Source organism: Piliocolobus tephrosceles, chromosome 17 (assembly GCF_002776525.5).
Source record: "Piliocolobus tephrosceles isolate RC106 chromosome 17, ASM277652v3, whole genome shotgun sequence".
NCBI classification, from domain to species: domain Eukaryota; kingdom Metazoa; phylum Chordata; class Mammalia; order Primates; family Cercopithecidae; genus Piliocolobus; species Piliocolobus tephrosceles.
Window position 1 is genome coordinate 61,105,321 of NC_045450.1, and position 27,836 is coordinate 61,133,156.

At 34.6% G+C, this 27,836-nt stretch overlaps 1 protein-coding gene across 10 annotated transcripts in view; it reads left to right on the forward strand.

Annotated features, from left to right (window-relative positions):
- The window catches only part of CNTNAP4 (contactin associated protein family member 4), a 280,850-nt gene that overhangs the window by 121,727 nt on the left and 131,287 nt on the right, over positions 1-27,836 (forward strand). For all 10 annotated transcript variants that reach the window (XM_023226820.2, XM_023226827.2, XM_023226823.2 and 7 more), the window contains one exon: positions 27,078-27,225. In XM_023226820.2, the coding sequence (XP_023082588.1) occupies positions 27,078-27,225 (148 nt within the window). The remainder of the gene's footprint in view (positions 1-27,077; positions 27,226-27,836) is intronic.

Here is a 27,836-nt window from a genome sequence, read left to right on the forward strand (position 1 = left end):
ATCTTTGCCCGTTCCTATGTCCAGGATGGTGTTACGTAGGTTGTCTTCAAGGGCTTTTATAGTTTTGGATTGTACATTTAAATATTTAACGTACATTAAGTTAACTTTTGTATATGGTGTAAGGAAGGGGTCCAGTTTCAGTTTTCTACTTATGGCTAGCCAGCTTCTCAACACCATTTATTGAATAAGGAGTCCTTTCCACATTGCTTGTTTTTGTAAGCTTTGTCAAAGATCAGGTGGTTGTAGGTATGCAGTCTTATTTCTGGGTACTCAATTCTGTTCCGCTGGTCTGTGTGTCTGTTTTGTACCAGTACCATGCTGTTTTGGTTACTGTAGCACTGTAGTAAAGTTTGAAGTCAGGTAACATGATGTCTCCAGCTTTGTTCCTTTGGATTAGGATTGCCTTGGCTATTTGGGATCTTTTTTGGTTCTATGTGCATCTTAAAATAGTTTTTTCTGCTTCTGTGAAGAATGTCATTGGTAGTTTGATAACAATAGTATTGAATCTGTACATTGCTTTGGGCAGTATGGCCATTTTAATGATACTGAGTCTTCCTGTCTATGAGCATGGAATGTTTTTCCATTTGTGCATGTCATTTCTGATTTCTTGAGCATTTTTTTTGTTATTCTCATTGTAGAGATCTTTTGCCTCCCTGATTAGCTGTATTCCTAGGTATTTTATTCTTTTTGAGGTAATTGCAAATGGGATTGCATTTCTGATTTGGCTCTTGACTTGGTTCTTGGCTGTTATTGGTATATAGGAATGCTGGTGATTTTTTGGACATTGATTTTTTATCCTAAGACTTTGCTGAAGTTGTTTACCAGCTGAAGGAGCTTTTGGGCTGAGATGATGGGAGTTTCTAGATACAGAATCATGTCATCTGCAAACAGGGATAGTTTGACTTCCTCTCTTCCTATTTGGATGCCTTTTATTTCCTTCTCTTGCCTGATTGCTCTGGCAAACTTCTCATATTATGTCGAACAGGAGTGGTGAGAGAGGGCATCATTGTCTTGTGCTGGTTTTCAAGGGGAATGCTCCCAGCTTTGGCCCATTCACTGTAATGTTGTCTGTGTATTTGTCATAGAGGGTTCTTATTTTGAAGTATGTTCCTTCAATACCTAGTTTATTGAGGATTTTTTAACATGAAAGGATGTTGAATTTTATTAAAAGCCTTTTCCGCATCTACTGAGATAATCATGTGATTTTTGTCTTTAGTTCTGTTTATGCGATGAATCACATTTATTGGTTTGCATATGTTGAACCAACCTTGCATCCCAGAGATGAAGCCTACTTGATTGTAATGGATTCACTTTTTGAAGTGCTTCTGGATTCAGCTTGCAAGTATTTTGTTGAGGATTTTTGCATCAACGTTCATGAAAAATATTGTCCTAAAGTTTTCTATTTTGTTGTATCTCTGCCAGGTTTTGGTATTAGAATGATGTTGACCTCATAGAATGGGTTGAGGAGAAGTCCTTCCTCCTCAGTTTTTTGGAATAATTTCAGTAGGAATGGTACCAGCTCTTCTTTGTATATCTGGTAGAATTCAGCTATGAATCCATGTGGGCCTTTTTGGTTGGTAGGCTATTTATTACTGGTTCAATTTTGGAGCTCATTATTGGTCTGTTCAGGGAATCAGTTTCTTCCTGGTTTAGTCTTGTGAGGCTGTATATATCCAGGAATTTAGCCATCTCAGGTTTTCTAGTTTGTGTACACAGAGGTTATGTTATATTCATTCTACCACAAAAACCCATGCACACAAATTGTTTATTGCAGCACTAGTCACAATAGCAGAGACAAGGAATCAACATACATGCCCATCAATGACAGACTGGATAAAGAAAATATGGTACATATGCATCACAGAATACTATGTAGCCATAAGAAAAGAATGAGATCATGTCTTTTTTTTTGGAACATGGATGGAGCTGGAGGCCATTATCATTAGCAGACTAATGCAGGAACAGAAAACCAAATACCATATGTTCTTACTTGTAGGTGGGAACTAAATGATGACTTATAAACACAAGGAAGGGAACAACAGACACTGGGGCTTACCTGAGAGTGGAGGGTGGGAGGACGGAGAGGAGTAGAAAAATTAACTATTGGGTACCAGGCTTAATACGTAGGTGACAAAATAATCTGTACAACATGAGTTTATATAATAAACCTACACATGTACCTTTGAACTTAAAAATTTAAAAAATTCAGCAAAGTAAATTTTGTATAATAATTTGACATGAAATTAAAAAGGTAAATGTAAATGTACAAAGAAAAAACTAAAATCAAAAACATTAAAAAATAAAAGATGTAACAATAACAAAAAGCGTATCGGGATCACCAAGAGTAGCTTCAGAATATATACTTCCCTGAAGATAAATATAAATAATAAACCCCAGTTTACTCTAGTTTGGTGACCTCTTAAAGAGAACAATAAAGCAATGCTATTGCACACACACACATACACACACAAAGGAGCCAATACTGGGACTTCTTTCTCCTCTGAACTTTCTTAATACAGCATCATTGTACTTCTTAAGGTAAATGAAGTAGGGCTCACCAAGGGTCTGAATTAGAATCTCTCAGCATATATGAGTGTTTTGAAAACTTGATAAGGCCGGGCGCGGTGGCTCAAGCCTGTAATCCCAGCACTTTGGGAGGCCGAGACAGGCGGATCACGAGGTCAGGAGATCGAGACCATCCTGGCTAACACAGTGAAACCCCATCTCTACTAAAAAAAAGTACAAAAATCTAGCCGGGCGAGGTGGCGGGCGCCTGTAGTCCCAGCTACTCAGGAGGCTGAGGCAGGAGAATGGCGGGAACCCGGGAGGCGGAGCTTGCAGTGAGCTGAGATCCGGCCACTGCACTCCAGCTTGGGTGATAGAGCGAGACTCCGTCTCAACAAAAAAAAAAAAAAAAAAAAAAAAGAAAACTTGATAAATTGCTCTTAAGTTTCTTAATATATATAGAGTCTTTATATAAGATTCTGTAAACAACTTTGTGAGCATGCGATGAATAATACATGAAATTGCTTATAAAATTAATAGACATAGAAAGTAAAGATTTAATACAAAAATTGTGAATTACTTTATATAAGCAGTCATATTTTGAGATCTCCACAATTTATGATGATGACTTTCTGCTAATGAATTTGATAGTGACCACAGTTAATAATAATGTACTGTATATTTCAGAATTGCTAAAATAATACATTTTTAATATTTTCAAAGCAAAAATGGTAACTAATGAGGTGATAGATATATTCATTAGCTTGATTAACTCTTTCTACAATGTATGCAAAAATCAAAACATCACATTGTACCCCACAAATAGGCACAATTATTTGTTGTAAACTTAAAATAGATAAATTCAAAAAAGAACCTATGACAAATGTATGATAAATGCATGTATTTCAAATGAGGACAATCATTTAATTTCTTGAACTCAGAATAGAAAATGACACAGATTTAAGATTGTTGTAATGTAATTGTTAAAGAGTTTCTTATTGATAGACTTGTTTTCAGTATGACACTATAAACACTGAACCCTTGCTATGAAACATAACATTAGGTTACATTATTCTAGAGACCATCTTAAAACCATGCAAGTGTTGTAATTGTTCTTTCCCTGTAGCTATTTAGATCTGATGCTATAATTGCTAAGTAAAATAAAACAGGGAATTGCAACTTTCCAAATCATCAATTTCTAAATAAATTTTAGTTGACTCTTGAATAACACAGGGAGGAGGGGAACCCATGCAATGGAAAATTCATGTATAACCTTTGACACCGCAAAAAGGTAACTGCTAACAGCTTACTATTGACTGGAAGCTTTACTGATAACATAAACAGTCTATTAACATGCATTTTGTATATTATATGAGTTATATACTGCATTCTTTTTTTTTGAGTGCGTTAAGTTTATTTGTGTATGTGATGAACTAGACAAGTGTAATGCATTTAGCAAAGTTTCAACACATTTTTTAAATAAATTACTTTAATAATGATAATAGCTAACATCTTGAACATTTTTCATGTGCTAAATACTCTTTTAGGTTCTTTATACACACGAACATTTGTTTCATGCTGAAAACTACCCTATAATATAGGTACTATTATATTATCATTTTAGAAACTGTGTAACAGGCAAAATTCCCAAAGCTAATGCATACTCAGTGTAAAATTTTTTGACTAGTAAGTAAGATAAATAAGAAAGTAACTAGTAATCTTGGTCTCTCCATATATACTGTATTCTTACAACAAAGTAAGCTAGAGAAAAGAAAATTGTAAGAAAATCATAAGGAAGAGAAAAAATACCTACTCTTCATTAACTGAAAGTGAATCATCATAGACTCTTCATCCTCATTGTCTTCATATTGAGTAGGCTGAGGAAGAGGAGGGAGAGGAGGGATTGGTCTTGCTGTTCACAGGTGGCAGAGGCAGAAGAAAACCTGCATATAAGTGGACCCTCAGAGTTCAAAACCATGAGGTTCAGGGGTCAACTGTATTTTGTAAACATATGCATAGAATATAAATTGTCTCCATTTTTTTTTCTTTTTTACATAGCCAAAGAATATGACTTACAGGAACTGATAATTTTATGAAGCATAGTCAGTCTCAACTACTAAATGAAATAGTGTTCTGTGCTGCATTAGGAGCCATTAAGTTGGGCTGGGTGCAGTGGCTCACGCCTATAATCCACCACTTTGGGAGGCAGAAGCAGGCAGATCACTTGAGCTCAGGAGTTTGAGACCATCCTGAGCAACATGGTGAAACTCTGTCTCTACAAAAAAATACAAAAAAAAAAAAAAAAAAAAAAAAAAATTGGCTGGGTGTGGTGGCTAGGACTACGGTAGCTGTAGTCCTAGCTACTGTTAGTGCTATTTTACAAAGGCGTGTGCTCACTTTGTGTCTCTGTGTCACATTTTGGTAATTCTTGCAATATTTTGAGCTTTTAAATTATTATTATAAGTTATGGTGATCTGTGATCAGTGATGTTTGAGGTTACTATTGTAATATCACGGCACGAACCATGTTCATACTCAGCAGCAAACTTAATGGATAAATGTGTGTTGTCTGACTGCTCCACCAACTGGGTGTTCCCCCTTGCCTCTCTCTCTCCTTGGACCTCCCTATTTCCTGAGAGACAACAATGTTGAAATTAGACCAATTAATAACTTTACAATGGCCTCTAACTATTCTAGTGAAAGGAAGAGTCATGTGTCTTTCATTTTAAGTCACAAACTAGAAATGACTAAGCTTAGGAAGACATTGTCCACCAAGATAAGCAGAAAGCTAGGCCTCTTGCAGCAAACATTTAGCCAAGTTGTGAATGCAAAGAAAAAGTTTGTGAAGAGAATAAAAAGTGCTACTTCAGTGAACACATGAATGATAAGAAAGTGAAATAACCCTATTGCTGATATGAAGACAGTTTTAGTGGTCTGGATAGAGGATCAAATCAGCCATTACATTCCCTTAAGCCAAAGCCTGATCAAGGCCCTAAGCTCTCTTCAATTCTGCGAAGACTGAGAGAAGTGAGGAAGCTGTAGCAGAAAGCTGGAAGCTAGCAGAGGTTGGTCCATGAGGTTTGACGAAAGAGGCTATCTCCATAACATTGAAGTACAAGGTGAAGCAGCAAATCCTTAGGAAGAAGCTGCAGTAAGTTATCCAGAAGATGTAGCTAAGATCATAGGTGAAGGTGGCTACACTAAACAGATTTTCAGCATAGATGAAACAGCCTTCTGTCGGAAGAAGATGCCATCTAGAACTTTCATAGCTAGAGGGGAAGTCAATGCCTGACTTCAAAGGACAGGATGACTCTTGTCAGAGACTAATGCCGTTGGTGACTTTAAGTTGAAGACAATGCTCATTTACCATTCTGAAAATGCTAGGACATGTAAGAATTATGCTAAATTCTTTTCTGTAAAGCACAGGCAGATGACAGCACATCTGTTTGCAGCATGGTTTACTGAATATTTGAAACCCACTATTGAAGCCTCCTGGGCTCAAATAGTCTGCCCGCCTTGGCCACCCAAAGTGCTGGGATTACAGGAAAGAGCCATTGTGTCTAGCCCTTATTTTTAAAGAAATACATTTTGTAAGGCTGTAGCTCCTGTTGATACTGATTCCTCCATTGAATCTGGGCAAAGTAAATTTAAAACCTTCTGCAAAGGAGTCACCATCCTAGATGTGATTAAGAACATTTGTAACTCATGGGAGAAGGTAAAAATATCAGCATTAATGGACATTTGGAAGAAGTTGATTCCAACCCTTAGGGATGACTTTGAGGGGTTCAAGACTTCAGTGGAGGAAGGAACTGCAGATGTGGTAAAAATAGCAAGAGAACTAGCATTAGAATTGGAGCCTGAAGATGTGACTGAATTGCTACAATCTTATAATAAAGCATTAATGGATAAGGATATACTTCTTATGAGTGAGAGAAGAAAGTAGTTTCTTGAGATGGAATCTATTCCTGGTGAAGATGCTATGAACATAGTTGAAATGACAACAAAGGATTTAGAATATTATATAAACTTAGTTGATAAAGCAGTGACAGGGTTTGAGAGGATTGACTTTAATTTTCAAGTTTGGCTGTGGGTTAAATATCAAATGGCATCACATGCTACAGAGAAATCTTTCATGAAAGAAAGAGTCAATCAATGTGGCAAACTTCATTGTTACCTTATTTTTAAAAATTCACCCCACAGTCACCCCAGCCTTCGGCAGCCACCACCCTGATCAGTCAGCAGCCATCAGTATCGAGGCAAGAACCTCTACCAGGAAAAAGTTGATAATTTACTAAGACTCAGATTATCATTAGTATTTTTTTAGCAATCATGTATTTTAAAATTAAGGCATATACATTTTTGAGGCATATAGCTATTATACACTTACCAAAATATAAAGATACTATTTATATGCACTAGGAAACAAAAAACTTGATGTGATGAAATGTATTGCAAAATATTCGCTTTATTTTGGTAGTCTGGAACCGAATCCACAGTACCTCTGAGGTGTCTGTACTCATGATAAGTAAAGAAATGTTATAAAGGAGTATATTAGCTTGTAATTTACTAAGCTTCTTACATATAACTAATTTAATTAAGCTATTAATTAACAATTAACAGTTAATCTATTACTTTACAATGAACAATTGTTAATCTATTACTTAACAATTAACGGCTATCACCCACATTGACTAGATACACATAAGTAAACAGAGTAGCAAAACAAACCCTCTTGTACCCATTCCGAGGCCCCAACCATCAACCCCTTGGCCATTTCTCCCCTGTGCAACTCTTTCATATGTTGCTCTTGCTCTGTATTATTTTGAAGCAAATTTCAAACCTCCTAGCTTTATATCCTTAAATATTTGTGCGCACATTCCCGATAGGTAAGAGCTTTTCTTAAAATAGAACCTAAAGAAATGAACAGTAATTGATTTGCACCATCAAGTACTCAGTTGTTTTTCAAATTTTCAGTAGTTAACTGGAAAACGGCACTTTATTATTACTGTTTTTTTTTTAAGACGTCAACTTTCCAAAGACCTCAATATCATACAAAAGAGAATTTCATAGTAAGGACTGTTGATTTCAGAGTGTGTTCTCTGAACATGTTCTCTGTGTAGTTTTACCTCATCCACTATCTGCCACTCAATCCAGATTTGAGTCCCTGAGGAATTGCTGAAGGTACATATATTCAGAGAGGATGCTTATTCCTATTCTTACAGAGCCATGGTTTTCAAACCTACAGGAACAAAGCCAGAATGAGTCATTATGTCTGTTTTTCTTTTCTTCATTACTAGACATTTTGTGGCCTAAGATTTTGTGACTGTTCTGGAAGAATTCAAAGGAAAATTTGAATGTATAGCACAATAGACTTTACACTATATGTGGCATTAAGATAAATATCATTTAAATGTAAAATAAGCCCCAATGCTGTGTCATTGGAATACTAAAGAATTCCCGTCAGACACATTTATTTTAATTTTTTTTAATCTTTAGAGAGCAGCCAGGCATTTTATCTGGTTCCTTACAGAAACACTTATGGTTATTCTATATATTATGAATAATGTAGTTTCTTAAAATAAGAAGAGTTTAAAGTACTTATACAGCATCATTAAAATCACGTGCAATATGTTTTATAAACTGACTTGAGAGGATGCATACAAATATCTATAAAAGTTATGTATGCACCTTTAAAATAATTTGAAAATGTTAATCAACCAATCTAAATTGCATTGAAACAGAAACAATATGGATATTTAGGAACTTCTGGTTGCTACATGGTGCTATAATTACACTGGCTGAAGTATAATTTCCAAAAATTATATGCAAAGGCAAACTAGTTAAAAAGGAAATAAAACTCTGCATTAAAGAAATTAAAACTATTTTTGTTAAAGTGGCTTTCCTAGGAAGCATTTTATTGGTTATCTTTTGTCTTGAGGTTAAAAATATTGTCTACTACATTTAAATAATTATTTGGCTTTATTTCCCAAATGGAATTGTCACTTTGATCAACGTATATATAGAGGCATTGCTATTTCTCCTTTTATTCTCCAGCGGGGTGACTTGGATGTTAAACTAAAGTAATGAGATTCAGAGTCAGATTAATAAACTGTCTGTAACACTGTGCCATCTGTGAAGACTTAATCACTATACAACACAACAATCACAACTGCATGTTATTGAGGCTTGTTATGAAGTAGGCAGATGTTAATCTCTTCATCTTACTTAATTTGGATATCAGACTTTGGAAGTAAGTATTCTTATCTCCAATTTATAGATAGAGAAACTGAGGTTTACTAATCTGATTCAAGATTTCCCAGCTGTTAAGTGATGGATCCCCATCTTTTAAGAGCCAGGATTGTCTTGTTTATTTGGTTGGTTTTTTTTTTCCAGGTCATACTAAGGTCTTCAGTACAAAGGTTTGGATGAGCATACTTAATTTCTCTTTACGGAAAGGACTTGAAGGCAGTATTAATATTTCACTTGTTGCTGGAATAATGATTGTTGATGCTTGAAAAAAAAGTTGTCTACAAAGATTAAGAAGATTTTTTTTGAACATGAGATAAATGAGATTTTGTCATCTGTGTTGAGTAGAAGAAATATTTCCTAAATTTCAGACATCCTAGCGTTAAAAATGGAGAACATGTATTAAAGCCTTCAAGCTTTCTCTGTTCTTGTTCCATTTGTCTATATCAAGATACCCATGGGTACGTGAGCCATTTACTGGTTTGTTTTGTAGTTTTGTTATATCTGGCAGTGTTTCAAAAGGTAATGCAAGTGGGCAGGTGTTATTATTGATTGAAATAAACAATTTGCACTAGTCTAAAACAGTGCTCGCTGCAAGTATTTATTCACCCTCTGCTCCCAAATGACAGATGAGTTTGTCTTTGTGAAGAATCAGTTAAGCCCTGATTACATTATTACTAAATAAAGTACTCTCTCCTTTGACTTTCTATATAATGAAACTTTAATTGTGTGACTAAATTGTACAGAATCCGAAGGTCAAACAACCCAAAATAACACAGCATCGTATATTTCTCTGTGTATCCTAGAAACGTTTGGTGAAATTTAAAGTTAGCGCCAACTTAAAAAATAATACTATAGAGATCATTCATTTTTGTATTCGCTAAATCTTAATATTACAATTAGGCATGTCTCAGAGGTTACCCAGTTTCTCCCAGTGTCTAGCTTCTATGAAAGTGTAGGTTAAGATCTACATAAAGATACAGTGGTCCTCAGCTAAATAAGGTATATAGTGTCTAATGTACATCACAATATACATTACAATATGAAGTATACATTAATGTACATTCATATGTACACTAATAGCATTATTAATATACATTAAATAATGTATGGCTTCAGAGGCTGTAATGAGGGTCATCAACTCTGAACTCTAAGAAATAGTAAGGGCTAATTGAACTCTATCCAAATTTTTTAAACGTTCCAATTTTTCACATTAAGTATAATAAACAGGATATTTATTTTAATCTGCTTAGAAATGTTGGTTGATTTACAGTCTCTTTCTAAGGGACATATTTAAGTTTCCGTTTGGGAAAACAATTAGCAATTTATTTAATAAATGACATTTTGAAGCAGTGTGAAGGCTAATCATTAGAATGGCTATATAAATACCTTAATAGATATACAGGTAAATGAGGAATAATTTACTTTAAATTTTATAATGTCTCTAATGGGGAATTCAGTAGTTTTCTTTCAGCACTGAACAATAGTGATTTAGATGGTAATAGTCATAAGAATGCCATTATTCTTAGTAATATTAATGTAAAATGAGAGATGCTAATCGAGCTCTTTATGGTATAATACATGATAAATTATGTGATATCTAAAATCTGAAGTTGAAAGGTATTTCTCATAGTGTTCTTAATGATCTATAAAAAAGCACAAAAGTGAAAAATAGAATTTTAATGAGGTATTCTTCAAAAATCTTTTTGCTTTTGTATAAATACATGCAAAATTTAAATCTTGATTGTCTTCACTGAACTATTTTTTAAAGTGCCAAGAATCTATTTCTTTTTCATAGTTAGCATGCTTATTTTCATGTAACTTTTTATGATGAAAGACCATACACATCCAGAAAAAGACAAAAAGCATAAATGTATATACAACTCATTGGACTATCAAAAAGTGAAAATGCTATGTAAATATTACCTAGGCCAAGCATATTATTGTAACTTTCATGCCCTTACTATTGACTACTACCTCCCTCTTCCCACCAAATAATCATGATCATGAATTCTATTACCATAGATTAGTTTTGCCTATTTTGAATTATATACAGAAAGAATCATACTGTATGAACTTTTAAATATCTGGCTCCTTGGGTTAACATTATGCTTATGAAAAGAACCCATGTTGTGTCTACATAGGTATAACTGATTTATTTTCATATAATGAAATGTCCTACAGTAATGAAAATAATAAAAGTATAATTAAACAATACAATTAAAAAATATAATTTAAAAATATACCAGTATTTTAAAATCCATTCTATAATTGGACATGTGAATTATACTTTGGGGCAATTATGAATAATGCTTCAAAAATATTCATGTACATACATGTCTTTTGCTAGCTTGAAAACTGATTTTGCTTTGGGTACATCATTCTTCAGAGTGGAATTGCCAACTCATAAAAATCTACATATTTAATTTTAGTAGAAAATGGAAAACAATTTTAATGGAAATCATATCAATTTATATTCTCAACAGCAATGTATTAAAACTCCATTTGTTCCACATTCTTCAAAGCACTTGGTATTAATTTTCTTTTGTTTTATATTTTTATTGTTTCCCTCATTTTTAGCCATTCTAGTTGGTGTGCCTAACTCTCACGCTTTGTTTCTAAGTGGCATGGTCTAATGTCTAATAAGATGAGCAACTATTTCATAGATTTGTTAGGCGTTTAAATTTTTTTTTCTTTTTATTTTCTCATTGCTTTGTAGTTCGCTATGTATTCTGGATACTAATATACTGAAAAATAGGTTCTACCATTCTGTGGTTTCTTTCTATTATGCATTTTTAGATGAACAAAGTTCTTAATGTATTCTGACATCAGTTTCATTTCATAGTTAAGAAAATTGTTGAACTGCTTAAAATGATGAAAATATTCAGCTATGTTATCTTCCTATAACATTACTGTTTTGCCTTTCACATTTATATCTACAGTATTCCTGGAATTCACTTCTGCGTATGGTTTGAGGTAGTGATCAATCCTTCTTTAAAAATTTCTGGCCGGGCGCGGTGGCTCAAGCCTGTAATCCCAGCACTTTGGGAGGCCGAGACGGGCGGATCACAAGGTCAGGAGATCGAGACCATCCTGGCTAACACGGTGAAACCCCGTCTCTACTAAAATACAAAAAATTAGCCGGGCGTGTTAGCGGGCGCCTGTAGTCCCAGCTACTCGGGAGGCTGAGGCAGGAGAATGGCGTGAACCCAGGAGGCGGAGCTTGCAGTGAGCTGAGATCCGGCCACTGCACTCCAGCCTGGGCGACAGAGCGAGACTCCGTCTCAAAAAAAAAAAAAAAAAAAATTTCTTTCTTTTTAATTTTTTTTATGGGTACATGAAATGTTTTGATACAGGCATGCAGTGTGAAATAAGCACATCATGGGGAATGGGGTATCCGTTCCCTCAAGCATTTATCCTTAGAGTTACAAACAATCCAATTATACTTTTTGTTGTTTTAAAATGTACAGTTATTATTGGCTGTAGTCACCCTGTTGTGCTATCAAATAACAGGTCTTAGTCATTCTTTCTATTTGTTTGTACCCGTTAACCATCCCCACCTCCCGCCAAGCCCCCAACTCCACTCCTCAGCCTCTAGTAACCATCCATCTGCTCTCCATGTCCATGAGCTCAACTCTTTTGATTTTTAGATTTTTCTTTTTAAATTGTTTTCCAACGTGGATATCCAAGTTATAGAGCACCATGTATGTAAAAGAATTATTTTTCTCCCCACTGCTCTGCATGGCAAACATTGTTAATAGTCCACTCTCCATATGTGCTGAATCTTGTTTCTGAATTCTCTGTTCTTTGCAATGATCTATTTGAGGCACCTGCCTATATGACATTCTCTTATTTTTTTATATCATTATAAGACTTAATATTCAGTTAAAAAAAAAAAAGCAAAACCCTCTGACTTTTTCTTCAGGAGTATCTTGGTGATTTCCATTTTGTTACATTTCCACATAAAATTTGTAACTATCTTGTAATTTGTGCACACACACAAACATTGGCTTGAATTTGATAGAATCTGTATGTTAATTTAGGATTACTGACATCTTTTCAAAATTGTGTTTTCTGTAAGCCTTTTAAATTTTTTCTCAATAATATTTTATAATTTTAATGTAAAGGCATTAAATATATTTTATTAGACTTTTTACAGTTAAATAATATAGTTGATGCTAATGTAAATGTCTTTCAAAAATTTCACTTTCTGTTGTTTTTGTATAAATGTTTAATTCATTTTTATATATAGGCTTTTATCTAACAGACTTGCTAAACTAACTCTATAGATTTTTCAAATTTCCTACATATGCAATCATACACCTATAAATAAAGGCAGTTTTATTTCTTCCTTTCCAATCCTACTACCTGTTAAATATTTTTCTTGCTTTATTACACTAACTAGAAGTTCATTACATGTTCAATGAAAGGATCTATACAGAACATATTTGTCACATTCTCAAACTCAAAGCAGCTCTCAGCATTTCCTATAATGTGTGATACTTGCTGTATGATTTTTATAAATACTGTTTGCAGAGTTACAAATTGCCTACTGGGCTAAGAATTTTAATCATCTTTGAATATTAAATTTTATTAAATACTTTTTCTGTATTTGTTGAGAAAACTGTCTGTTATTTAACGTGATAAATTACATTGAATGACTTTTAAATATTTAGCAATTCTTCCATTCCTGGAATTAACTCGATTGAGACATGATTTATTATTTTTTCTATAGTTTTATATTGTAGAATCATTTTTAAACTATTTTTAAGGAGTTTTGGATATGCATTCATGAGTAAGATTGACTTTTATTTTCCTTCTTGCAAGTTCCTTGTCAGATTTTAATATCAACTTTATGCTGGCCTCACAAAACAAGCTGAGAAACATTCTCTGTTTTTCTGCTCTTTGAAGGTATTTGTTTAATATTGGTGTGATTTTCGTCCTTAAATGTTTAGAAGAATTCACTAGGAAAGACAGTGAAGACTGCAATTTTCTGTGTGAATATGTTTACAATTATGCATTTAATCTGACAGACGTAGGCAGTTCAGGTTTTCCTATTCTCATCTGTTTTGGTAAGTGGCGATTGGTTTGGAAAATCATAAGATGCTCTTTTGCATTAGTGATATTGTTTATTCATGTCTCCTATTTTTTTCTTTCCTGGATCAGTCCTAACTAGAGTTTTGTTAACTTAAACATTATTTTCAAAAACCAACTTATGTTTTCTTCCCCCAATTTTGGTAATTATTCCTATGTATTTTAATCGTGAGGAATTATATCTCTTGTAGAAAGAAGAATATACAGACATCAAAATGGAAAATAATTACAATAGTCTGAATTTCCAAGATTCAGGATAAACACAGTTCACCCAAATTTTGTGTATATTCTTTCAGATTTATAACACAAATATATTTATGAAGTGTGTTTTCTAAGCACACACAGATGAAATACAGAATTATACGGTAATGCTATTTGATACATATGACCACTGTTTCCTCATTTGTACATCTTCTTGCTACTTCCCTGCTTAGATTATTTTCAAACATATCTAATATTGCATGACTTTCTTCAAAGATTCTACAAAATATATTTATAATCAATAAGGAGTTTGTTTTTAAATAGAACTTAAATAAAATGAACATATCTGACACAATTTATAAGTTCTGTAATATAAAATAATCATGGGCTATTGGACTTTTGCTTGTAGTGTAAAGATATCTTTTTAAAATTTATTATTTGAATTAGAATTCAAAGTCTAATAATACATTGAGTTAATACATGTTTTATAGTATAATACTATTTATTACCTTTAAAATCAATATTATTGAGAAAGTATTTAGTTGCCATAAAATGCACCCAAATAAAGTGCAGAAATTGATGAGTTCTGATAAATGTAAACACCTGTGTAATTAACCCCACAAAGAGGAATCAGAATGCCAACAAAGTTCATTCATGCTCCTTGCATTACTGATGCAAGGAGCAGTCAACCCTTATCATACCCTGACCCTGGAAATAATCAGCTTTCTGTCACTATAGAGTGTTTTTACTATTCTAGAATTTTATATAAATGAAATCATCCAGTGTTCACTTTTATTTCTGGTATTTTTCATTCTGCAAAATATTTTAAAAATTGTTTTGTGGTCTTGAGTACATCATCAGTTTATGTCTTTTATTATTGAGTAATTTCCCGTTGTATAGATATACTGTTTTTTTTTAGCTCCGCCTTATTTTTGTCAGTTATTCATTTTTTAAAATTCTTCCTCATTTGTGGCTTTAATTTGCTGTATTTTTCCCCCTAATGCATTAACTTCTATCCTTAACTCATTTATATTCTGCCTTTCTTCTTTTGATATCCATGGGCTCAATATTGATTTGGCTTTCATTTGTGATATTGATAATTTAGGTCTTTTCTTTCCCTTTTTTACCCCATAGATAGCAAACTAGAGGTTTATCAATGCTGGCAAACTTTTGAAGGAACCACCTTTTGGTTTGTTGATTTTCTCTAATATTTTCCTGTTTTGAATTTTATTAATTTTTGCTCTAATTTTTAAAATGTGTTTCCTTCTGCATTTTTTAGACTTCAATTCTAAATTTTCTAATAACCTAAGATGAAAACTTGGGTTATTTATTTAGATCTTTGTTTGTTTTCTAATATGTGCATTTAATGCTACAATTTTTCCTCAAACCCTGCTTTTGCTCTATGCTGCATATTTTGATGTTATATTTTCATTTTCAGATAGATTTAAAAATTCTAGATGATTTCACATGAAACTTCTGTTTTTAACTTGAATTTTTTTCAGATGTTCAGGAACTTTCTAGTTATTTTTCTGTTATTGATTTACAGTTTAATTCCTTTATGGCCTGAGAGCATACATTGTATGATTTCTATTTTTATAGATTTGCAAGAGTATGTCTTATGACCCATAATGCATGGTGAATGTTCCATGTGAGCTTAAGAAGAGTGTGTCTGCTGTTGTTGGGTGAAATGTTCTCAAAATGTTAATTAAATCTAGTTGAATAATAGTGATGCTCAGGTCTTCTGTATTCTTAATGTTTTCCTGCTTCCTTGATACATCAATTATTCCAACTATAATAACGGACTTCTCTGTTTTTAACTTGTCATTCTATCAGTATTTGCCTCATGTGACAACTCTGTTGGTAATTGTCTACACAGTTAGGATTATTTCGCCATCTTGGAAAATGGATCACTTTCGCTTTAGGAAATGTTTTTTGTTGTCCCTTATAATCTTCCTTGTTCTGCAGGCTTCTTTGTCTGAAATTAATGTAGCTCCTTCAGCTTTTTTTTTTTTTTTTTTTTTTAGTAGTGTTAACGTGTGATATATCTTTCTTCATCCATTTACTTTTAATGTATATTAGTCTATATTTAATGTGGATAGCTGGGCCTGCTCTTTCTATATACTCTGACAGTCTCTTTAATTGGTATATTTAGATTGCTCACTTTTCAAGTGGTTATTGATATATTTGAATTAATATCTATCATACTTTTAACTGTTTTCTATTTGTTGCATTTGTTCTTATTATTTTGCCCCCATTTTAAGTTCCTTATCTGATTTTAATTGAAAATTTTGTATGATTCTATTTTATCTCCTCTTTTACCATATCAATTATACTTTAAAAAATTGTCAGTGGCTGCTTTAAACTAAACCAAAGTCCATTTTCAAATATTAATAATACTATTCTACTTATTATATAGTGCAGGTCCCTTATAACAGAGTATTCCTAACTTATCCCTTACATACCTGACAACATTCCTTTGTAATTTAAGTGAATGTAATATTAATTTGCAATAAAAATAAATTCATTTAATTTATTGATGTGCTATAAGCATCCAGTTCATGATGATGATGATGATGATGATGATTATTATTATTTTTTGAGACAGAGTCTCACTCTGTCGCCCAGGCTGGAGTACAGTGGCCCGATCTCAGCTCACTGCAAGCTCCGCCTCCTGGGTTTACACCATTCTCCTGCCTCAGCCTCCTGAGTGGCTGGGACTACAGGCGCCCGCCACCTCGCCCGGCTAGTTTTTGTTTTGTTTTGTTTTCAGTAGAGACAGGGTTTCACCGTGTTAGCCAGGATGGTCTCCATCTCCTGACCTCGTGATCCGCCCGTCTCGGCCTCCCAAAGTGCTGGGATTACAGGCTTGAGCCACCGCGCCCGGCCAATTATTATTTTAAATGTTTATCTTTTAACTAAGGATTAAATGAACTAAGAATAAGAAAAATAAATGATCTTACTTTATCTTCTTTTATTTCTTCTTTAATGTTCTTCCTTTCTCAATGTAGATCCAGATTTCTGAGCTATATAACTTTCCTTTTGTCTGAAGAACTTCTTCAAACATTTCTTATAGGGAAGGAATGCTCTCAATGCATTCCCTCAGTTTTTGTTTGTCTGAGAGTCTTTATTTCTCCTTCACTTTGGAAGGATAATTTCCCTAGATATAGAGTTCCAGTTTTATTTTTACTTCTTTCAATGCTTTACATATTTCACCTCGCTGTTTGCTTCCTTGCATGTTTTCTGATGAAAAGTCCAATATAATTTTTATATTTCTTTATCAGTAGTATAGCTACCTTTCAATGCCCTCTGCTTCTTCCAAAATTTTATTTTTGTCTTTGGTTTCCTGTAATTTGAACCTGATAAGACTCAGTATAGTTTTTATTTTGGTTTTTAACCTTCACTTTTATTCTCTGAGCTTCCTGGATCTATAGTTCAGTGTCTGTCATTAATATTGAAAAGTTATTGGCCATTATTACTTCAAATATTTCTTTGATCTATTATCTTTTCCTTCTGATATTCCATTTATGCATGTGTTACAACTTTTGTAATTACCCACAATTCTTGATACTATCTTCTGCTTTTTTTTTCTTTTTCTGTTACAGCTTTTTTTTTTCTTTTTATTTTTCTATTACAGCTTGAGAAATTTGTATCTTCTTTTCTTTTCTTCTGATCTTTCGTTGGTTGTATCGAATCTGTTGAAGGGCCCATCAAAGGAAGGCATTCTTCATTTCTGTTGCAGCATTTTTAATTTGTAACATTTCTCTTTGATTCTTTCGCAGAGTTTTCATCTCTCTGATTACATTACTCATCTGTTTTTGCGCGTTGTGCACTTTTTCCATCAGACCCCTTAGCATATTAATCATATTTGTTTTAAGCCCTTGTCTGATTTTCAACATCTGTGGCATGTGTGAGTCTTGTTCTGGTAGTTGTTTTGTCTCTGCAGAGTGTGGAGGTTTTTTCTTACTTTTTGGCATTCCTTGTAATTTTTTGTTGAAATCAAAATGTGCTATATCTGACAATAGAAACTACGACACATAGGTTGTTAGTATGAAGATTTACATTACTCTGGCTAAGAAATGGGTTACAGTTTAGGTGTGCTATAGGTGCTATAGGCACCAGATGCTTCCAGTTCATCTAATGCACTTGTTTCTGTTTCTCCTTTTGGCTTAAATTCTCTTCAGGGGCAGTCTTTGTTTTTTAAGTCTTTCAACTGTTTTCCAGTATTATTGCGCTGGACTCCTGTTGTGTGGTGGTTTGATGTGTAAGAGGAGCAATGTTCTGTAATATTCCAAGTCAATTTAAGTGTTTCATTGGGTTATTGTCTCAGAACTGTGACCTTCACAAGCATATCTCTGGTGGTATAGCTTTTCTCCCTCCTGCCAACTACTTTCTTTCCTGTCTACTGGGTTTCCAGTCTATTTCTATGAAGCTCTGACTCCTGTTTCCTTTTTTTCCTTAGGCAAGACAGGAAAGGTACAGAGGCTGAAATGGGAGAAGTACTGCCTCCCAATTGGGAGAGGTTCTGGCAAAGTCTTTTCTTCAGGAGAATAGCCCTTTGTTATGAAGAAAACTCTGAGCGTACTTCACAGTGATTCCCTTTCCCGCTTCCTGACAGAACCAGAAGGGAGTCTTTTTCTAATCTTTGTAGAATGCTTGTATGCGTTCTCGGAGGTAAAGCCCACAGAAGTATGGAGCCCTCTAGGACTGTGGTCAGGAATTTCTCACTCTCATGCTAGTCCACACTCAGTTTCCAGAGATTGATCAAAATTATCATAGAAGCTTTCCTGTCAGTTTCTGGTGCCAGTGGCTTTTGTTCCAGGAGGACAGATCTCAACTCTAACTCTTTGGATGGTCCCGTCCGTCTAGATTCCAGCATGGTGGTGTGTCATGTGTACTAGCTTGTGCTGTTATAACCAATACCATAGACTGGGTGACTTAAACAACAGACATTTATTATTCAGAGTTCTTGAAGTTGAAAAGTCCGAGAACAAGGTGCTACCCAATTCACTTCTTGGTTTGGGTTCTATTTGTGGTTTGCAGATGGCGATCTCTCTGCTGTATCTGCATCTGGTGAAGAAAAAGAAGTCTGAGCTCTCTTCCTATTCTTATAAGGTCGCTAATTTCCTCATGAGGGCTCCACCTCATGACCTTATCAAAATTTGATTACCTCCCAAATACCTCATTTCCAAATACAGTCACACTGTGGGTTAGGGCTTCAACATACGAATTTTGAGAGGGTGCAATTTATTCTATAGCACCACGAAAGCCCAGTTCTCTAATGAGTCTAAGAAAAGTCGTTGATTTCTAGTTTGTTTTTTTTTCTTGTGGTGCAGTGTAGAGCAGTGTTTTACTCTGAGATGAGTACTGTGTTTGTGTGTATAAATATTCTAATATATTCTAACATTAGATTAATATATTCTAATAATATAGAATAATATGTATAGAATATATATATTCTAATATATATTCTATAGAATATTATATATATTCTAATATATATTCTATAGAATATTCTACAGAATATATATTAAAATAATAATGTATATTCTATAGGAGAGAAATATAAATTTCCCTTTAAGAACAGTTTTTGCTGCTATTTTATTATTTTTTAATGTACATAAGACACTACATAAGAAAAAAAATTAATAGACAATTTTAGGCCTAGAAGGCTATCTTTCTGCAGAGTGTAATTTCATTTAGTTTTACAGGCAACCAGAAGCACTCAACCTCTCTGACAACCTAACTATAATTCCCCACAGATTGGAAAGATGGGAAGTTTACCTTTAATCTCCGGGTGGGGCTGTCCATCTCTGGCTTTCACTTTATCCTAAAAAGTAGAGCCTCTGAATTCTTTAAAAAGCCTATGGAAGCCTGTAAAATATTCTCTTCTTTGAGGGCTCTACAACAAAAATTTTGCCCCTAACCCCATCAAAGCTGCTCATAAAACAAACAATGACAAAAGAAAACAAACAAACAAACAAACAAAAAACTACCCAGTTTCTGTTTCTCCTCTTCAGAAGTCCTTTAGTTATCCCTAAAGAGAAAGCCTCAAATGCAGGGCTCACCTCTTTGGGTTTTCTTCTTCTAGATCTTGGACATTTAGTATTTTAGTATATTTTTAGCTCTTCGACTCTTTTTTATATTCCAAAAGGAGGGTTCAGAATTTCGAGTCTAGCAGTACCATAATGTGAATTTTTATAGTTATTTTCCATCTCAATAAAAATTTAGTCTTCCACAAAATTGTACATATAATACCCTAATATAAATGTAAGCTTTATGACTTGTCCACATATCTCTCATATAACAATTTATTTCTGTGTTTCAACAATAGTTACAGATTACAGCCAAGTTTGCATCTTTCATGTGCATTTTTTCTTCTGGCTATTTGATCTGTCTTGAGAATTCAAACCCTTTTATGCGAAAGGTACTAAACAGTATATTTTATAACTTGTGTCTCCATAGATTCTAATATAATGATTCACACAAGGGGCCTCATCAAGTTATTACTAATTTTGTGTTCCTTCAAATAAATATTTTAATAATATTCAATATTTTTGGAAGGTGGTAGAGACGGATTTTATTAAATAAAATTCCATTTGCTTTAATTTTGAAAATTGAGATTTATTATATGTGCAGCTCAAAATTTAGCATTCTAATTTGATTAGTGGATTCTCACTGCTATTTCTTTATTATAATAAATGAATTACATTCATAATCAAGACTGAATCAACTTTGTAAGATACAGTCCTGATGTCTTGTTCAACGTATGTTTAAAAGTTATTCTTATCTGGGTTTATGTTGGCAAATTTTCCACTTTTCAGTAGTTCTTATTTCTCTTTGCTTTTAATATATGCTTTTCTAGATTAGATAACCTTTTGGGAGGCACATTTAGTAAGGATTTATACCTGGCATCATAAAATTAAAAAGTGATTTCTGTTTGACAGCATGTTGCTATGATTATTTAGCATCTGAATGTCAGCTGACTTTGTCAAAATGAATTGTACTTGAAAACAGGTCGTGTATAGGGCACATGTAGGTCATAAGAATTCTCACAATAAGGGAGGTTATTAATGACAAGGGGATTTTCATGTTTCCCTGTTTCTTTGTTGAACTTCTACTGGTGCTGCTGTTTATGTGGATGGAACTGGACTGATTTCTATATAATTGCAGAGTCTGCTATGCAACTATGTGTAATGGGTCCCATGTTTCTGATTTATAACAGTGACGTTTTAGAGCTTCTTATAAATTGCCATATGGGCATCTCCCTTTATACTTCTTGACTTTTATACATGAGTTGCTCAATTAATATTTGAAAAAGAAATTAGTGCTATTATGCCTCTTCATAAACTTTAGAATCACTTTGGAAATACTTAAAATCCTGTGAGAAACTTTAATTCATTAACTCCATAAATTTTCTTGGTTAAAATACATTCCTAAACCATCTATGAACACCTCACTGAGTCTGGAAATCACCAAGTCTAAAAGAAAAGAAAGATACAATGAAGGCTTTTTGGTAGGACATATAAAGTTCATTTTACTTCTAGATATTTTATGTACTTAATAATATAATAACATATTTATATTCTATGTCTATTAGGAGGTTACTATTTATATGCAAGAGTCATTGATTATTGAATGTTTATCATTTATTCTTATTTGACTCCAATAATTTTGGGAAGATGTAAAACTTAATAGAAAATCTTTTTGTCTATAAAAGTCAACTGGTAGAGCTGAGTCCCAGTTCAACAATAACCTAAGTTGTGTTATTCTAAAATGTGTAAAAGGTTTTAAATATAAATTATGAGGAAAAATGAAAAAAGCTTCAGATAAAATATTAAATTTCCTCTAGGGTAAGTTGTTTGCTTTCATGTTCTGTTGAAGTGATGCCTTTTGATGGCTTAGCTTAATTATGGGCTTTGGAGTCGGAAAAGCCTGGAATTAAATCCTTGTGCTGCCACTTTCTGGCTGTATGACTTTAGGTACATAAAGTCTATAATTTTCATTTTCCTCAGTTGTAAAGTGGGTACAAAAATAACTACTTCACAGAGTTGATGCAAATATTAAAGCTACCTAATACATCTCTGCTATGTCTGATGCTGAGCCCCTAACTTTCATGTTGAAAACATTTAAATTGATCACATAGAACACAATCACTAGCTGTTATGGTCCAAATATTTGTGTCTCCCCAAACTTCATATATTGAAATCTTAACCCTCAACAAGATAGTATTAGGTGGGGCCTTTTGGGAGGTGATTAGGTCAAGAGGCCTGTTATGGAAATGCAATTAGTTTTCTTATAACAGAGACCCAAAGGAGCTCATTCACCCTTCCACGATGTGAGACTACAGCTAGAAAGTGGCATTCCGTGAAATGTGAAGTGGGCCTTCACCAGATACTGAATCTGCGGGTGCCTTGGTTTTGGACTTCCCAGCCTCCAGAACTGTGAAAAATAAGTTTTTGTTGTTTATAAGATACTCAGTTTATGACTTTTGAAGTGAGACCTTCTAAAATTTTTTTTCTCTCTGAAAAGTTTTGAGATAATACAGGGAACATAGAAGTACAGGATTTATACACAAACCAGAAGAGTACTTTATGAGTGAGACAAAGATCCAAAGCACAAAATTAGCTTGGCATGTGTTAGAAATGCAGATTTCAGGGCCCTCCCCACAAATTTAGTACACGGGTGCAAGATTTGTTTCTAATAAAACATCTCAAGTAATCCTGACATAAAGTTCAGAATCTTTGAAGGAAGACATAAATGTCCCTGTAATAAAATTATTTTTTTTTTAAAAAGATAGACCTTGAAATCCATGCATTCCTTTATGAATTGTTATGGTAACAATTCTTCATAGCAAACTGAGGAAAGGTTCCTGGGCAAAGGAACACATTTGAAACTCAGCAGCATTCACTGAACTTTTCATTTCAAGTAATGTAGCATCAATCCCATGCACCATTCACAAACATTCTGAAAATTTCCATTAAATATTAAAATCCAAAGCAGAATCTTGGTTATGTATGAAAAATTTCAACAAGTGGAGCAAAAATTGCATAATTATTGATCAGTTAATAAATATAATAAATAGTAACTGCATATTTTTCCAAGTGACACTGGCATTAGAAAATTGTTTAAGGTATCCAGAGTGCTACTAAGTAATGCTTTTGCCTGCTGTATTGCTATACTCTTCCTATGTCTGTCTCCATTATTTTATTATTATAAAATTAATACATGCCCATTAAAAAATCTAGATTTGACTGGAATGTGCTGTAAGTCTCGTATTCCCAACCTCACAATTTTCCTTACCCTCCATAAGAGATAATTGCTAACAGTTTTGAATATGACAACGATATTTTTATTAATATAAACTATGCATCATATATTTATTCTTAATGTTTTCAAAATTTAAATCGTTCATAACGTGATCAAGTGAAAAGTGAAAGGCTGTCATTTGCAGATGTCTTACTGCATTTACCTGTCGGCTGTCGCTGTCACTGTGCATCTTTTCTCCCAGTTCCTTAAGACGCCAAAATCATTGAACTTACATTAATTTTGAAACAAATGTGAGTTCTTTTGGAGGGTAATTTAATTAATCATCCAGCTGTTCACTGTGCAAGAAATTATAATTAGGGATTGTGTTAGCCTGCCAGCAGCACTTAGGAAATAGAATCAAAAGTATAAGATCTAGGGTCCTCAACCTAAGCTACACATTACTCTAATTTGGAAAGCTTGTAAAGGCATAAGTATGCAGGCTGGGTGTGGTGGCTTAGGCGTGTAATCCTAACACCTTGGGAGGCCAAGGCAGGCAGATCATTTGAGGTCAGGAGTTTGAGACCAGCCTGGCCAACATGGTGAATCCCTGTCTGTAGTAAAAATGCAAAAAAAAAAAAAAAAATGCCAGCCATGATGTTTGGGGCCCGTAATCCCAGCTACTTGGGAGGCTGAGGCAGGAGAATTGTTTGAGCCCGGGAGGTGGAGGTTGCAGTGAGCTGCGATCACGCCACTGCACTCCAGCCTGGGTGACAGAGCGAGACTCCGTCTTAAAAAAAAAAAAAAAAAAAAAAAAAAAAAAAAGACATAAGCTTACGCATACACACACACAAAGAGAAAGAGAGAACAAAAGCAATGCTCAGGCTCTGAGCGCTGAGAGTTTTAATGTGCAGTCTAAGTTCGGAAAACATTGCCCTATATCAGCCATCCTAAAGGAAATTGAAATAATCACGTTTTTGGACAAATCATCAGGATTTCCATAGAAGTTGAGACTGTCGTGCTCTAGAGGTTGGGTGAGAATAAGGTTTGGTTAGTGCAATATAGAAAACAGCTAACTTTTCTTACCAAACCTCAGTAAAAAATTTTGACCAGTGGAACAGAATGGAACCTTCTCAAGGGTCTGGTTATCAGAGTCCAAATATCCATGGAATTAAACAGTGTTCTCCTATTTATGTTCTGGGAAACGCTAGTCTAGAAATTTGCTCTGCAAGACAACAGCAGCAACAATAACAAAAACAGAGGGGAGCAGTTCTCTGGCCTTATATGTTTGAGATGCACTAGGTAAGTGTCCCTGCCATGGATCGGTACATTGCAATTTGCACATTAGCATGTGACATGCTCCGAGAGGCCCTGTAATTGAGACGTCTGTGGAACTTGCGTTTTGAAGCTCAGTCTTTCTCAAACATACACATTCAACAAATATTTTGATGAAAACCACTTTGAGCCGAGCAATGTTCTAGGTATTACAGATGGAACACAATAAACCTCCCTGCTTTAGTAGAGTTTGTTTTCTAGGAGGATAAGATAAACAGGCAGATAATGATCAAATAAGAGAAACCCCTCTTAAAATAATGAGAAATATAGAGAAAATAGCAAGATATTTATGGGGGATGTCAAGTACACAGGTACTTTAGAGACTGTGATCAAAAAGGACCTGTCTTGGGGGTAATATTTTAGTGAAAGCTGGGCATGCAAAGGTCTTGGGAAAGAGCTTTCAGAGCAGAGTGGACTGCTGGTGCAAATCCCCGAGAGGACTGAACTTGGCTTGTTCAAGGAGGTCCAGTGTGGTTAGAGCATAATGGAGGTAGTTGCTAGAGACTGTGTTTGGATGAGGAGTTTAGATTTTGTTCTAAGTGGTAAAGAAAGTGTTGGGGACGGCATAGTTTAATTTACCTCTACAAGTGTTACTATATGCTCAGAGGGGAAGATATTGGGGATGATGGCAAAGAACAAAATAATAATAAAGACCAGGAAGAGGCTGTCACGGTAGTTCTGGTGAGGTGATGCTTTGTTGAACTGAGTGGTCATATTGAGATAATGAGATGTCCCGATTTTGGATATAATTTGGAGATGCCATCACAACTGTGCCTGTGTTTTGTGAGCTTGAACATTTAGTGTATGGGATACTGGTGGAGTAGGGGCAGGGTGTAGGGGATTGACTGACAAGGAGAATCAAATTAATTTAACCATAAAACACCCAATCTTTTAAAAATGTATTAGAAAATGTTTTGGTAAATGATAGTAAAGGGATATTTGTGAAGTAGAAAGAAAAACAGGCAGGCCGGGCGCGGTGGCTCAAGCCTGTAATCCCAGCACTTTGGGAGGCCGAGACGGGCGGATCACGAGGTCAGGAGATCGAGACCATCCTGGCTAACACTGTGAAACCCCGTCTCTACTAAAAAATACAAAAAACTAGCCGGGCGAGGTGGCGGGCGCCTGTAGTCCCAGCTACTCGGGAGGCTGAGGCAGGAGAATGGCGTAAACCCGGGAGGCAGAGCTTGCAGTGAGCTGAGATCCGGCCACTGCACTCCAGCCCGGGCGACAGAGCGAGACTCCGTCTCAAAAAAAAAAAAAAAAAAAAAAAAAGAAAAACAGGCAAATGATCAGATACCCTGGGTATTGGTGTTTCTATTGTGTTTATCTTTGCGTTGGGCAGTCTACATGAGGTTGATCTTATTTGTTGACCCAGTCATGGGCAGGGGACTTATCATGAACCTGCAAATGTAGTTGCGTGTTCCCTTATTATGAAAGAAAGAGATAGAGGAGAGGAGGAGGAGGAGGACCATGGTAAGGAAGCTAGGAAATAAAAATGAAATATAAATTATTGAGAACAACTTCTGCTTCATGATGACTTCTCCACCTGTAGTCTTAACGGTGTGTTGTATGGAAGAAAACAAGAGATGCTTAGATGTTGGGTGCTGCAGTATGTGAGTTTTACAGGTGAGCTACCTATTATGTAGATGCATCCTGATTTTATGGAAGAAACATAGCTCCTGGTCCTACCATATAATGGTTGCAATGCTTGCAAACACCAGAGGGTTTTCTCTTTTCTTTCTCTTCTTTCTGACCTTTAATTTCCTTGTCTGCAATTTGACTGTGCTAACTTAGCATCATTCCCAAGACTTCTCTAGCTTTCAAATTCTAAAGTCCATAAGTTTAATTACAGGTCTTTCCACATTATTATTGTTTTCAGTGTCCCTTAACGATTTGAATGTGTGTATCTGGCATTGTGCTACTGAGGTTTAAAAACCCGTTATGTGAGTGTAGCTCCAACTTGAATGTTGGGTGGTACTTTTCTTTATGTTAATAAGTAAGATGAGAAGGTGAAAGAACCAAAACACATCATAGTTTAATTCATTCATCAATGATGTAAGCAACTTCTTTGTCGACTGGGATGATAGTTTTTTAACCCCTTGGAGCATATTTTCTCAATTTTTTTGTTGCTATTCACAATGTTAATTGCTATAGACATGGAACAGTTTTACGTTCAATCTACACGTTACAGAAGCAATTTTTATTGCTGATATCATGGTTGAAAACTGGTATAATGGGGTGGTAGAATTTAAACTCTCTTAGAAAAGTTGAAGCAACAGTAATTTCTGTGGATGGAGAGACATCATGACATAAATGTTAATAAGGTTTTCTTATAGAAGGTAGCACCATTCATAGTACAATGCAGATCACACAGTATTCATAGACATTATAGGTGACGAACTGAAATGCATATTCTCCAGATACATTGATTTCCTTCTTTCCCTTTTCTCGTAGGGTTTTTCAGGAAATGCAAATGCAGACAGTGTTGTGTACTATAGACTACAACCTTCTATCAAAGCCCGATTTCTGCGCTTCCTCCCTTTAGAATGGAACCCCAAGGGCAGAATTGGGATGCGAATCGAAGTGTTTGGATGTGCATACAGTAAGTGTTTGTTTATCCAATACACTGACATAGATATCAAAAGAGATGTTTTAAAAGCCAAACTGCAAACTGAAATGGACTTTTTAGCTCTGTAAAGAGATATAAAAAAATAGGAATAATTTTTGTGGAAAGCTTTTTTGTGTGTGCCTGTACATGCCAATATTGACTTTCGTGTTCAGCTTTAACATTTTAATTCAGAGATGGAAGCACTTGATAGATAGATAGATGGATAGATACATATTTATTGATACATGTGAATGCATTTATTCAGATAGAATAGTATTGACTAGATTGTAACTTTCAAATATTAGAAGTTTCCTTCGTGAGTTATATTTGATGGTATTTCATTTAGGTATCCTGAGTCTAATAAAAGAGACACTGTTCCATTGAGTTTAACCAATCATCTGTTATGAAAAACTGTTTCTCTCTTTAGCCTACAAACACTATCATACAATTCGCTTTTAAATATGCTGTGCTCTCAGTATAAATTAATAGAAAAAGAAAAGACTTCTCCCAGAATATAATATGTGTTTGAAATATTTTCACGCCGGGTGCGGTGGCTCAAGCCTGTAATCCCAGCACTTTGGGAGGCCGAGACGGGCAGACCACCT